Source organism: Hibiscus syriacus, unplaced genomic scaffold (assembly GCF_006381635.1).
Source record: "Hibiscus syriacus cultivar Baekdansim isolate YM2019G1 unplaced genomic scaffold, ASM638163v2 tig00112225_pilon, whole genome shotgun sequence".
Classification (NCBI taxonomy): domain Eukaryota; kingdom Viridiplantae; phylum Streptophyta; class Magnoliopsida; order Malvales; family Malvaceae; genus Hibiscus; species Hibiscus syriacus.
In genome coordinates this window covers 259,911-274,061 of record NW_024063273.1, presented here as the reverse complement: position 1 = coordinate 274,061, position 14,151 = coordinate 259,911, and the positions used below count along the sequence as shown (strand labels likewise).

At 37.1% G+C, this 14,151-nt stretch overlaps 2 protein-coding genes and 2 non-coding genes across 4 annotated transcripts; 2 read left to right on the top strand and 2 right to left on the bottom strand.

Moving 5' to 3' along the window:
* Positions 1–199: 199 nt before the first annotated feature.
* Positions 200–13,868, top strand: LOC120176041 (tubulin alpha-4 chain-like). The gene is made up of 6 exons (XM_039182556.1): positions 200–214; positions 4,651–4,656; positions 11,659–11,766; positions 12,411–12,645; positions 12,733–13,103; positions 13,192–13,868. The coding sequence occupies exons 3-6, from the start codon at positions 11,674–11,676 to the stop codon at positions 13,843–13,845; spliced, it is 1,353 nt and encodes a 450-aa protein (XP_039038487.1). The 5' UTR covers positions 200–214; positions 4,651–4,656; positions 11,659–11,673; the 3' UTR covers positions 13,846–13,868.
* TRNAP-AGG lies at positions 2,479–2,550 on the bottom strand. The gene has a single exon. It is a non-coding gene; the product is annotated as a tRNA-Pro (tRNA).
* Positions 3,315–3,386, bottom strand: TRNAP-AGG. The gene has a single exon. It is a non-coding gene; the product is annotated as a tRNA-Pro (tRNA).
* Positions 6,112–9,157, top strand: LOC120176039 (probable zinc metallopeptidase EGY3, chloroplastic). The gene is made up of 6 exons (XM_039182555.1): positions 6,112–6,884; positions 7,308–7,505; positions 7,603–7,827; positions 7,960–8,198; positions 8,381–8,535; positions 8,685–9,157. Exons 1-6 carry the CDS (start codon positions 6,288–6,290, stop codon positions 9,038–9,040), a joined length of 1,770 nt encoding a protein of 589 aa, XP_039038486.1. The 5' UTR covers positions 6,112–6,287; the 3' UTR covers positions 9,041–9,157.
* Positions 13,869–14,151: the final 283 nt, after the last annotated feature.

The window sequence follows — 14,151 nt, the reverse complement described above, 5'->3', positions numbered from 1 at the left end:
TCCTCCTGAAGTTCAGATTATTAGCCTCTGGTTTGTCCTTCCTCACCATAGCCCCCGTAATATTCTTGGATGTGTTCTCTTGAGTTAGATCTTTTGCGCTATTTGTCTCTATTTCTTGTTGAGAATTCATGTTTGTGTCTCCAGGTTTTGTAGATGAGTAAAACGCGAATTTGTTGTCCCACTTTCCTTTGGTATGTTCTCTTTGTGATTTGATGTTTTTGTACGTCTCGTTTTCCTGGTTGCAACCATCCATGGCCAGTATAGATTTCTTTCACTATCATCGGTATTTGCTTTAGAAGTGTTGACTGTCACTTTTCCTCCCTGGGTTGTCTCTCTATTTTTCTCTTGAGCTGAAAAACAATTTTCACTGATGTGACCATACCTACCAAAAGTGTAGCATATCATTTGAAGTCCCTCATTTTCAATTTTTTGGGTGGAGCCATCTATGCCCACGCAAGGTAACAAGGGTCTGTGTAGATCAACCACGACTGCTATTCTCGCAAATCTGCCTCGCTCACCTGCATTTGTGTTGTAGTCAATTTTCACCACTTTTCCTATGATTCGGGCAATTGATCTTAGTAACACATTCGTGTAGTATCTATACGGTAACCCTGGTAATCTAATCCATGCGATTACTTTCGAAGGATGGCTTTGGTTCGTGGAGAAATCCCTACTCCAAGGTTGAACGGTGAGGTAACTCTCAAAGATGGTTCAAGGTCCCTAGGTCAGGATCTTTGTATAATCTTCCTCTTTTTCAAGTTTAACCAGGAAGTAATCATTCTCAAGATTGACAATATTAACATTTCTTGTCGGTTTCCAGAGATTATTAATTCTGTTGACTAACGTAGTATACCCGATCTTTTTGCCAAGAAGTATAACTATGATGGTAAGTTTCATGTTCCGATCAATAATCTCATGTACTCTGTTAGAAAAATTGATTCTTGGAAACGGGCCACTTACATCAATATTGATGTCCCCTTCTTGAAAGACAATATCCTCCTCACCACTGCTGATCGAGAGATTTCCTTTATTGTTCTTTTGGTTTGTCACTACTGCAGCGTAAGTCGGTTTATCTCTCCACTCCATATTAGTGGTATTTACATCTACTATAGATGTTTGATCTGGGTTGGCCTCCTGCATGGTTGAATCTTGGAAGCTCTCAGATGTTCCTTGTTCATTCATCTTACCGATATTTTCCAAACTATTCTCTTCATCCCGTCTTTCAGATGCTGCACATCGTTGGTCCAACACCATGGAGGTTTCAGCCCTACCTCCAGGAGGTTGTACGCAATGTTCTTCTCCGAGTACTTGGTTATCTTTCAGTCTTGGGTTTGCCATCGAATTCAAAAACGAGACATGTATTGCTTTAGAAGATGGAAAGAAAAACTGTGCCACAATCTACAATTTCAAAGTACAGGTATCGTATTGAAAATATTACCATAATTAAGGGGGCTTTTTTGCAATTATGCCACATATATTTAAAGACCGGTCTTCCACTATGACTCGCATTTTGACCGTAGTCTCCGTTTTTCGCGGAACCCTTTCCTTGATCAGCAGTCGTTCCCGCCAAAAAACCATGGAAATTGACCTGAAATAAAGAGAGAAAGAATTCAATATACGATTTCCTTTTTTTTCCTTTTCTTTCGATTTTTCAATCGTCCAAACGTCCTGTCAACTCCTCATAAACTAACCAGTGACCGCCTATAAATATATAAGTTGCTGCTATGCAGCTATGGAGCTTGACGACTGCTCGAGTTATTATCTACATGCAGATTTTTGTTCCACGGTAAGTATAAGTTCGTCACCGGATAAATTTCTAATTTCTCTTTTAGTGTATATTTAAGGTTTTGCAATTACTCCGGTTTTTGTGAACCTATTGGAGGCTAGGGTTAGGTCAACTTGTATAATTTGTATTGCGCTAGAGAGAGATAGATTCTTTTTCCTGATTACTTGCAGCTGCACGAATTTCGTTAACATGTCGGCAACTAAAAAATTAGCAGAAGTAGGTATACTGATTACTTTTTGGTACTCATTTGGGAAAGTTAAAAGAAGGGAATGAAGGCATTCCGAGAATAAAACTCGAGAACTCTCACACCCAAAATGAGAATTTTACCACGAGACCGAACACATATCTTTGATGTTTAGCACAACCTCTCTTTAGTTATTAGCTCTTTGCTTCAAGATTCTGCTGAACATTCATGTCTAACTTCTAACTGGTTAGCAAGTTATTCTGCTATTAGAATAGTAGTTTAGTTCTTAAATTAATGATTTTAAATATGTTCTTATTGGGCACATAGTGCAGCAGATTGAACTTAGAGACTTCTCTTTCACTTGTTTTTCTTGCCATAAACATTATTCATGAAACTACTTAAAATCTGGCTCTTCAAATGTCAGTTGATTACATGCTTACGTGATTCCCACCTTTGGCAGGGTTAAGAAAGGCCTCTATGTTATTTTACTTGTAATAAAAAAAAGGTGGGGGCATTCCGAGAATTGAACTCGGGACCTCTCGCACCCTAAGCGAGAATCATACCACTAGACCAAATGCCCGTTATTGATTGCTTAACTCAACCTCTCTTTAATTATTATCTCTTTTCTCTAAGATTCTGCTAAATTTTCACGTCCAGCTTCTAACTTGTTAGCGAGCTAATGGTTTAAAGATGTTCTTATGGGACTCATTGCAATTATTGACTGATCATTAATGCTGCGCCGGACTAACCTTTGTTTGTGGGGATATGTAACTGAATCCAGTCTATAGTGATGCAATATGTAGAGATGCTACCTACTTTAGCTGCTAAAACCATTTTGCAATTCTAGTTAGGATCCTGAAATGAATCCCAACTTGACAAGGTGTTGCACCTTTTTAGTGGTCCATTCCTCAAGTATTTTGTCTGCTCCTCGAATGTTGGTCTATTACATGCTTATGTGATCCCTCCTTTAGTATGTTTAAGGCAGATTTATCTTAAGACTTTTGAGATAAACGCATGAAGAATCACTTGCCCTTCACTCGGACAAGTTCAAGTCTGAAAACAGGTATTTCAAAGGAAATGAGGAGTTGAAGTTCATTAGGTACAAGTAAACTTTTGAAGACACCATTCCTAAGCTTTTATATTATTTTATTCAGCTAAACATTCACGAGCTTCTAACTTTTTAGCAAGTTATTCTGCTGTTAGAATACTAGCTTAGTTCTTAAACTAATGATTTTAAATATGTTCTTATTGGAAATCATAGGGCAGTAGATTGAACTTGGAGACCTCTCTCACTTGCTTTTCTTGCCATAAGCATTTTATTCATGAAAATGAAAAAGAGGAGATGGGGCATTCCGAGAATTGAACTCGGGACCTCTCGCACCCTAAGCGAGAATCATACCACTAGACCAAATGCCCATTTTTGGTAAAAATATTTTCTTTTAATAAAAGTAGTTTGAACTTTATTTTAGATTTAGGTATGCAAACTATACGACTAGCTTAGAATACATAGCATAGTACCATCAAGTGGCATAAAAATAAGCTAAAAGGACAATTAGGCAGTTGTGCATAAATATTATCGGTAAATACTGTTTTGTGGCTGACCAAATGCGGGATCTTGTGTTTCTTTGACTTGTTATGGCAGATCTAGTGTTTCTTGATGCTATGATAGCTTGCCCAGCTTGGTAATTAACATTGAGCAACTCTGTTGACTTCTGGCTATATTAATTTATTGGTATTTTGAAATTGTAAGATGGAACTTAAAAGGGAAATTTAGAATTAGGTGCATTACGAGAATTAAACTCAGGGCATCTCACACCCAAAGCAAGAATCATACCACTAAACCAAATAACCATTTTTGTTACTTAACCTCTCTTCAGTTATTAATTTGTCGATTCTCTTAAATTTTCACGTCCAGCTTCAAACTTGTTAGCAACCTAATGGTTTTAAAATGTTCTTATGGGACTCGTAGCAGTTATTGACCGATAATTAAAGTTGCGTGTGACCGAACTTTTGTTAGTCGGACTCTGCAACTGTATCCAAAGTCTATTATGATGCATTATGTAGAGGTTCTACCTACTTTAGCTGCTAAAGCCATTTTGTAATTCTAGTTAGGATCTTGAAATGAATCCCACCTTGACAAGGTTTTGCACTTTTGTAGTGCTTCATTCCTCGAGTATTTTAAGTCTGCTCATCAAATGTTAGTCGATTTCCATCCTGTCTAAATACAGGTATTTCACGTCTAAATACCTGCACCTGTGCTCTGCTTTTTGAACTCATCAGATTTCCATCCTGTCGGTGACACTATAACAAGGTACAAGAAATAAACTTTTGAAGACACCACAAATTGTTCATGAACCAAATGGATCTGAAGTTACTAGGCATCTATATTATTTTATTTGTATAGTTGACTTAGTAGCAGATTTTATGATTTGAAAAAGAAAATAACATTGGGGGCAATTCGAGAATTGAACTCAAAACCTCCGCACCCTAAGCAAGAATCATACCACTAGACCAAATGCCCAACTTTGATATGTATGTTTTTGACAAATCTCAAATACATTGCATAATGATAAGCTTACAGGAAGCTTAGGCAGTTTCGTGAGCTTTGCAGGCCAAAATGCAAGATCTTATGTTTCTTTAATTGGTTATGCCGGATCTAATGTTCTCAGTTACAAGTCAGTTGATAGTTTGCTCATCTTGGAAATTAACATATTTTTTATATACATTTAGCTGTTTATTGTTGGATTTTTATATATCTAAACTATCTATAATCTTTTAAATAATGAGAATTAGGTGTTAACTCATTCAGCTATTCCTCGCTAATGTTTGAGAACAAATTAAGACGAAGCTTAAATTAATTTTTTACACGTACAAATGACTTCTTGCTAATGTTTGATGAAATTTTAAAACTTTTAGTAAATGAATGTATGGTGGAGAAAATAATAGTAAAAAATGAGTAAAACATACAAATTCCGAAGTATATGCTTTTGATGTTTTCTTTCATTTAAGCCCGAGATTTGCTGCGGACCATATTTGTGAGAAATCTCCCCTTTGTTTTTTGTTTTTTTAGTTACCAAATTGACTGATTAATATTACCCCAACAAACAAATTCGAGGAACAAGGACTGAAGGAAGGTTAATACAATCATTTGATTTGTCTTCTCTTTTATCTTTGTTTTTGGTTCAAAACGAACAGAAAAACAATGGCAACATTTGCGGGGACACAGCAGAAATGCATGGCGTGCAACAAGACTGTCTATTTGGTTGATAAGCTGACGGCCGATAATCGGGTTTTCCATAAGGCCTGCTTCCGTTGCCACCATCGCAACGGTACTCTCAAGGTAAATATCTAATCTTTTTTATACTTCAATTTTCTTTTAACATGAGGAGTTTACGGCTGTGTGATTGTTTTAGATATTGGAATGTGAGAAGGAATTGTAAAATGTTGAGATTCAAATATCATATTTATTTGGTTGTTGGATGAATTAATTGAGCTAAATTCTAAGTTGATTTTATGTTGCGTTATTGGTTTTATGACAAAATAAGCAATATTTTTCATTCATTCATTAATTAATTATTGTTTATTTTTGCGGCTCAGCAATTACAATTCTTTTGAAGGAGTGCTGTATTGCAGGCCTCACTACGAGCAATTCTTCAAGAGAACCGACAGTCTTGACAAGAGTTTTAAAGGTATATATATCTATATTTATTTTTTGATTAATTGACCGACCAATCTAAATAAGATACTCATTATAAGAACAATCTTTATAATCTAATTTACTCCATTTATATTATCAGAAATTAAATCATCGACTTTATTTAAGGGATCTAACCTCATATCTAGTTAAATCATCTAAGAGTTGATCTTCATATATGTGTCTTATCTCACTGGACTATCAGAGAGCTGGTATTCATATTTTCGTCTGTTAACGATACGCACTCCTCTTTTATTTTCTTTTAAATATTTATCCAGGAACACCAAAGATCAAGCATGAAAAACTGGTTGAAAATGAGGTAATTATTGGCAACAATCCTGTTTAGATGTGATAATAAAATGCCAAGTGGCATCAAGTCAAGTCACCTATGACGAACTGGATTAAATAAAATCAGAAGTCTCCACGACCATTTAGTCCACTTCGATCGACCACCACAAAATCCAACCCTTTTATGTCTCCTTCTCCACGAGCCACTCCACCTGTAACACTTCACCTTTCTAGAGACGCCTCTGCCTCGGTTTCTTATATACCGTTATCCTCATATATATGTACTTTCTCATAGTACCAGCATTGAACTTCATTGAAAAACAAAATCATAAAAAATGGCTACTCTCTTCTTCGCTTCACACCCTTTTCTATCTTCATGCAATCTCCCTATCCTGCAAAACAACGAGAAACATGGGTTTAACAATGTTGGGTCGAGTTTTCCTACGATTGTAAAGAAAACCCAGAGTTTTAATCGTGGAAATTCCCTTGATTTCTCGGTTAATCGTCACTATCTATCATTAAAACCTCTGAGATCCTCTGTTAAAGATGAGCAAGAAACCGAGCTCACTTCTTCTTCGGGTTCCGTCGCGGTGGCACCCGAGGATCCGAGCGATGAAAAACACAGTGCGAAGAGTGTTCAAGATGCTGAATCGAGCGAAGAAAACGGAGAAACGGAGGGGAAAGAAGATCAGCAAGAAATGGACTGGAAGACGGACGAGGAGTTCAAGAAATTCATGGGGAACCCTTCTATTGAGGCTGCGATAAAGCTGGAGAAGAAAAGGGCGGATAGGAAGCTCAAGGAACTTGATAGGGAGAGCAGTTTTAACCCAATCGTGGGGCTTTTCAATAAGCTAGTGCGTGATAATTTGACTAGACAAAAGGAAAGGTTGGAGCTTGCTGAAGAGACTTTCAAGGCTCTTGATCTTAATAAGGTGAGAAATTGTTTAGATTTTCAAGTTTTGAGTTTCATTACGGACTCTGGGTACCTTCTAATTTATCTATTTACTTACATCTTGTGCTATGGTATCCAGATTATATGATATCATCCTCCAAATATATGAAAAAGTTAGAGAAATTTAAGCAATTGGTAGCTGTTTTGTGTATGTTTTGTGCAAACCAAAGGTTATGTTGTTCGGACTTTTCATTTTGAGTATTCGGACATTCGAACACGGTTGATGATTGATTGTTTGATCGAAGACTGTTGATATGCTTCTGGTTCTTTGTTCGTTTGAATTAAATGTATTTCATGAATTGCCTGTGGCCTTGTGTGTTTATTGATTGTTTAAAGACGATGATCTAGAGCACGCCAAAGAACATTTATGGCTTATTTTCTTGTGCTTGATGTTTGATATTAGTTGAAGAGCTGTTTTGGATTCGACACATTTTTCGCAACGGATGTTCGAAGATTCGGAGATGGAGGGATTTTCATCGGGAATTTGAGGAGACCGATCGAAGAAGTCATTCCCATACTCGAGAGAAAGCTAGCCGATGCTGCTGACAGGGAAGTCGTCATATGGTTCATGGAGGAAAAAACAAACGATATTACAAAACAGGTAACTCAACATGAGCCAATAATTTGTATTTATGCTTTTGGAATAAGAATAGTCTTTTGTCTACCAGAGCCTAAATATTTAGTTCTTGTGGTTCAAGGCATGTGTGGTGCAACCTAAAGCCGAAATCGATCTCCAATTTGAGTCTGCTAAGCTGAGCACTCCTTGGGGATATGTTAGTGCAATAGCCTTGTGTGTTACGACTTTCGGGACCATTGCTCTAATGAGTGGATTCTTCCTGAAACCCGGTGCTACATTTGACGATTACATTGCTGATGTACTGCCTCTCTTCGGTGGCTTTGTCTCCATTTTGGGAGTTTCTGAGGTATGCCTTGACTTTCTGTATGGTTGCTCCTTTTAATTCCGAATGAAGAGGTTATTGGGGGAAGCATCCTATGATCTTGCTAAGTTTTTTATTGGCCTAGTTATTCAAGAGTGCGTATTTCATATTTGGCAGATAGTCACAAGGGTGACTGCTGCTCGTTACGGCGTTAAACTCAGTCCTTCTTTTCTTGTTCCATCTAATTGGACTGGCTGTTTGGGTGTGATGAACAATTATGAATCATTGCTTCCGAATAAGAAGGCTCTTTTTGATATTCCGGTGGCACGTACGGCGAGCGCTTACTTGACGTCACTAGCTCTTGCGATCGCTGCTTTCATATCTGATGGCAGCTTTAACGGTGGCGATAATGCATTGTAAGTTCTCTGTTATATCATTTTCCCAAATACTAAAACAACAACAATGGAAGTAGAATGTGTGCGATCTTCTATGGTTAGGAAAGTTCGTGTTGCCATGGATCATTGTCAGCTTATTTCCTAATCTGATGTTAATCGGCCCGGTTGGAATGTAGTTATGAAAACTGCTCTTTATATTTCAGGTTCATAAGGCCTCAGTTCTTCTACAACAATCCACTGCTTTCTTTCATCCAATATGTTATCGGACCATACGCAGATGAGCTCGGAAATGTATTACCAAACGCTGTGGAAGGGGTCGGAGTTCCTGTTGATCCCCTTGCTTTTGCTGGACTTTTGGGTAAGTTACTTTCCCTACTGGACAGCACCAATTGTTTGCGAGACTGGATTTGTGAACGATGACCTTGAGCTAACTCATAACGACGTTCAACTTCGAACGAACCATTCGTGCAGCCATATGCAATTAACCATTTCATCATTCTTACGCAGGAATGGTGGTGACTTCTTTGAACTTGTTGCCCTGCGGAAGACTCGAAGGTGGCCGAATCGCTCAAGCAATGTTTGGACGAAGTACCGCGACGTTGTTGTCGTTCGCCACATCCCTCCTCCTCTGCATCGGCGGTCTAAGCGGAAGTGTCCTCTGTTTGGCATGGGGATTGTTCGCCACCTTCTTCCGCGGCGGAGAAGAAATGCCGGCGAAAGACGAGATCACGCCACTGGGAGATAACAGGTTTGCATGGGGCATTGTTCTAGGCCTCATATGCTTCCTCACTCTTTTCCCCAACGGTGGCGGTACATTCTCCAACCCTTTCTTGAGTGATCCGTATTTCAGGGGCAATCTGTAGAAATAGGCCGTATGTATATATACCGTTGTACGTATTTTGATTACTTAACCACCTGCAATTGTACTGTATTTTTGTTTTGTTTCATGTAAATGGAAGTAAAGGAAAATACAAGCAAAATATCTTATTTTTAATAGAACACTAAATTAGTAAATTCAAAAAAAAAAGTAGGCTCAGTTGTCTAATTAATGTTATATCTGAATCTACTCTTCATGGAGCGCCTGTTCCTCTACTTTCAAAACAATGCACATGGTTGAGTACAGTTAAATAATTCAAAGAGTAGACCCCACTCACTTTTTTCTCAGAAATATTATTTTCTCTTTGGCTTTTTATTTATAGATGAAACGTGTAATAATCTTATTAAATCGGCGTGCTAAGTTCAGCTTTTTCATGTATTCTTCGGGAGAACAAATTGCAATGTATGTCTTGTTCCTATTGCACTTGCCCGTTAACGTGAAGGTTTTGAGAAATTTAAGGATCAATTATCTATTTGGTGCCCTATTTATTCATGTGCTTTTGTTTTAGCCATTCAATTATTATTTTTGATAAAATTATAACATTATGATTTGCTTTTTGTTTTGGCATTTCATTATTAAGTTGGGTAAAGCAGTCCGTCTTTCAAGTATAGAATATTATTTTATTGAGTCGACAAGAAGTTACAAAATCATCTTCTGATTCTAAGGCGTTTTATTGAATCTTTCAACTATTAAAAGTTATAAAATTATTATTTGACTATTCATATTTTTCAAATTCATCCCTTTTGGTTAATAATGATGGTCGTTTGAACTGGATGTTAACATACTATATGTAATATGATAGTCAATTGAGATTTTAAGATCATATTTTTTTTCATATCCTAGTAAGGGGTTGTTTGTTTACTTCAGAATGATTAAGTGCTGAATGATTCAAATGTTGAATGATTCAGAGGCTCTGTATGAATTAGCTCTGAATGTGACATGCTGTTTGATAATGGCTCTGAATCATTCAGAGGTGCGAAACAAACACGCTAAATGTTGAACGATTAAACATTCAACGCTGAATGGTTCCATTCAGAGCCAAACAAAGAACCCCTAAGTTAACGTTTAGTTTGGACTATCAATTATTTTAATGAAAAATGATAAATTTGGAATATATGAATAGTCGAATGATCATTTTGTAACTTTAACAGTCAGATGATTCAACAAATCAACACTTTATAGTCGAGAAACTAGTCATTTGAGATTTTAAGATCATATTTTTTCATATCCCAGTGAGTAAGTTAACGTTTAGTTTGGACTATCAATTATTTTAATAAAAAATGATAAATTTAGAACATATGAATAGTCGAGTGATCATTTTGTAACTTTAATAGTCAGAGGATTCAACAAATCAACACCTTATAGTCGATAAACTTTTAATAATCGAAAGACTCAATAAAGTAATATCCTATAGTCGGATACTATTTATATACTTTACACCATTAGGTTTGACATTAATTTAATGAAAATGATGATGTGATATTGTATAATAATAATTTTAGTCATCAAAACTTATATATTTTATAAAATTGATCTTAATTTTAAATAATGCAGTATCTAAAAATTCTATCAATTTGGTTTAATAAAGAACATAAAAACTATGAAAAAATAGTTATCAATATTTTACTATTTTTCGAAATGAATTTTTTAAATAAATAATTAATTTCTTTTTGAAATCTCAAAATTCCTCAATACTCATCCTCAAAATTGTCGTAGTCCGGTTGTTCAGGCAGCTTCGTCAACTTTTTACGTCGGTTGCACATCCCTTGTCAGTCTTATCGCGTCGTTCATGCATTACAATTATGAATTCAATCTCATTTTCTCATAATTTTTTCTCGATTTAAAAAATTAGATTCCATTTGTTAGTTTTTGACATACGATTGGAAGTTGGGGCCAACAGACAGAACAAGTGAGAATGACAAACGGAGAGAGAGAGAATTGACGATGAACATGTGATGCCCAAAAGGGGTGTGATTTGCATAAGAGCGACGATGGCGACATATGAATAGAGGATGCAAGGTTGCGGTGAATAAAATTACGATGAGAGTTTAAAAAAATCATCGTATGAGTAGCAAAGTGAATACGATATTGTAAGGGGATGACTATGAAATTTAAGGCTGACGAAATTGAAAAAGAGGCGAAGGAATGATGAATAATGACGTGAAGATAACAAGTTTAAGAATAATTTTGAAACAATTCGATAAATAGATTATTTTATAACAATTTGTTAATTTTTAATGATTATTTCTAACTATTTCAGAAGTCTATTAACCATTTTGAAATGTTTGAAAGATCATTTTTAAACAATTCACTGACCTCTGATATCCTTTACCCAAATGTATTATTTATCTTTTCAAATTATAATTAAAACCTAAAAAGAAAAACTTAGGTCGATGATGTCAAGCCAGCCTGGCGGTAACAATTTGAAATTCGAAAATGCCAACTAACAGTGGTTAAGAAAACAAAACCACTTCCCCATTATAAATAAGCTTATCCACCCCGTCTTCCTCCACATTTCCATCATATTGTCTCTCCCAAAGGTGTCTTCATAAACGCCTCTGATTTAATTCTTCTCTCTGATTCATATATATTTTTTTTCATAAGTTTTCTTAAGCGAAAATGAGAGAGTGCATCTCAGTTCACATTGGTCAGGCTGGTATTCAGGTTGGAAACGCCTGCTGGGAGCTTTACTGTCTCGAGCACGGTATTCAGGTATTTTTTTTATCTATTGTTTTGAGATTAGATGCTAAATCTTCGTTGCTTTTTCTTTTTGACTCGGATCTGCTTGCCATTGTACTTGATGTGAGTGTATTTTAGTTTCATTTCGTTCAGATCTGTGTTTTCAGCCTTTAAATCTAATGCTATGCTTATTTTTAATCTTTTTGTCCTTTTCATCTGCTTAGATTCGTTAACTTTTTTATGTATTTGGTTGATAATCCGTTAAATCTGAGAATGCGTTGGTCTTCGTTACTCGTGTTTTGTTTTATCATCTGTTAAGCTATGTATTCTATCAGATCTGGCTAACATATGTTTGAATCAGTGAATATTAAGTATTATTTTCTTTAAATTAACATTAACTTCTATTTTCCCCTAAAGTTGTTTATATGTAAAGCATTTCGAGTGTTAGTTATTTCCCAGATCCATTAGAAGCTTTATTTTATCAGATCTAGTTAATCTCTATTCGGATCTTTAAAATTTAAGTGGTTTCTGTTTCAGATCTGGATGATAATTGTTAATTTCGAAGTGTTAGTTAATTTCCAGTTCCATGCGGAGCTTTATTCATCTATTGATGTTTAGTTTTGGGATCTAAGTTTAGTTCACTGAATAACGAGTGATTGCATTTCTGGATTGAACAGCCCGATGGCCAGATGCCGAGCGATAAAACTGTTGGTGGAGGTGATGATGCTTTCAACACCTTTTTCAGTGAAACTGGAGCTGGGAAGCACGTCCCTCGTGCTGTTTTTGTGGATCTTGAGCCCACCGTTATCGATGAAGTGAGGACTGGTGCTTACCGTCAGCTTTTCCACCCAGAGCAACTCATCAGCGGCAAGGAAGATGCAGCCAACAACTTTGCCCGTGGCCACTACACCAGTACATTCTTTCAACCTAATTTCATTGCTTTATTTGCCAGGAAGTTTTACCTGTTTTTTGTAATGTATCTAAAATCTTTTGTTTCAGTTGGCAAGGAAATTGTTGATCTGTGTTTGGACCGCATAAGGAAGCTGGCTGATAACTGTACTGGTCTTCAAGGGTTCCTTGTTTTCAATGCTGTCGGAGGGGGCACTGGATCTGGTCTTGGTTCGCTTCTTTTGGAGCGTTTGTCTGTCGATTACGGCAAGAAATCCAAGCTGGGTTTCACTGTGTACCCTTCTCCTCAGGTTTCCACCTCCGTTGTTGAGCCATACAACAGTGTCCTCTCGACTCACTCCCTTTTGGAGCACACTGATGTTTCTGTTCTCCTTGACAATGAGGCAATCTATGACATTTGCAGGCGCTCTCTTGACATCGAGCGCCCCACCTACACCAATCTTAACCGCCTTGTCTCTCAGGTATAAACCTGGCCTCAATATTAATTTGATTTGGTCATTAAGTTAACAATTTTGGTTTAGTATGTGATATCTTTCCGTTGTAATTCAGGTGATTTCCTCCTTGACTGCCTCACTTAGGTTCGATGGTGCCTTGAACGTTGATGTGAACGAATTCCAAACCAATTTGGTCCCATACCCAAGGATCCACTTCATGCTTTCTTCATATGCGCCTGTCATCTCCGCGGAGAAAGCTTATCATGAGCAGCTCTCCGTTGCTGAAATCACCAACAGCGCCTTTGAGCCATCGTCTATGATGGCCAAGTGTGATCCACGCCACGGAAAATACATGGCATGCTGTTTGATGTACCGTGGTGATGTTGTCCCTAAGGACGTCAATGCTGCTGTTACAACCATCAAGACCAAGCGCACCATTCAGTTTGTTGACTGGTGCCCGACCGGATTCAAGTGCGGTATCAACTACCAGCCACCCAGTGTTGTTCCTGGCGGCGACCTTGCTAAGGTCCAGAGAGCTGTGTGCATGATTTCGAACTCAACCAGTGTTGCTGAAGTGTTCTCTCGTATCGACCATAAGTTCGATCTCATGTATGCCAAGCGTGCCTTTGTGCACTGGTATGTTGGTGAGGGTATGGAAGAAGGAGAATTCTCGGAGGCTCGTGAGGATTTGGCTGCATTGGAGAAGGATTATGAAGAAGTGGGTGCGGAGTCCGGTGAGAATGATGAGGATGGGGACGAGGAGTATTAAATGAATTTTCTATCATATGTGTTTTGTTTGTTTGCTTCTGTGAGCTTCGAATTATTTGAAGCTTGTTTAGTATTGTATGTTTCTTTTTGAAACTTGAATCTGAATCATGATGTTGTTTTATATAATTTTTAAAGGCATGAGTGTAGCAGCGCGACGCATGGGGATGATAATATTAAACATAAACATGCATTAAAGCAAAATTATTAATTATTAAAAAACTATGTTGACAAATAATACAAGCACGAGAATGAGAAAGAGTTATGCACTAGTACACGATTCGTATAGTCGGTGCTCTCCTTTATTTTG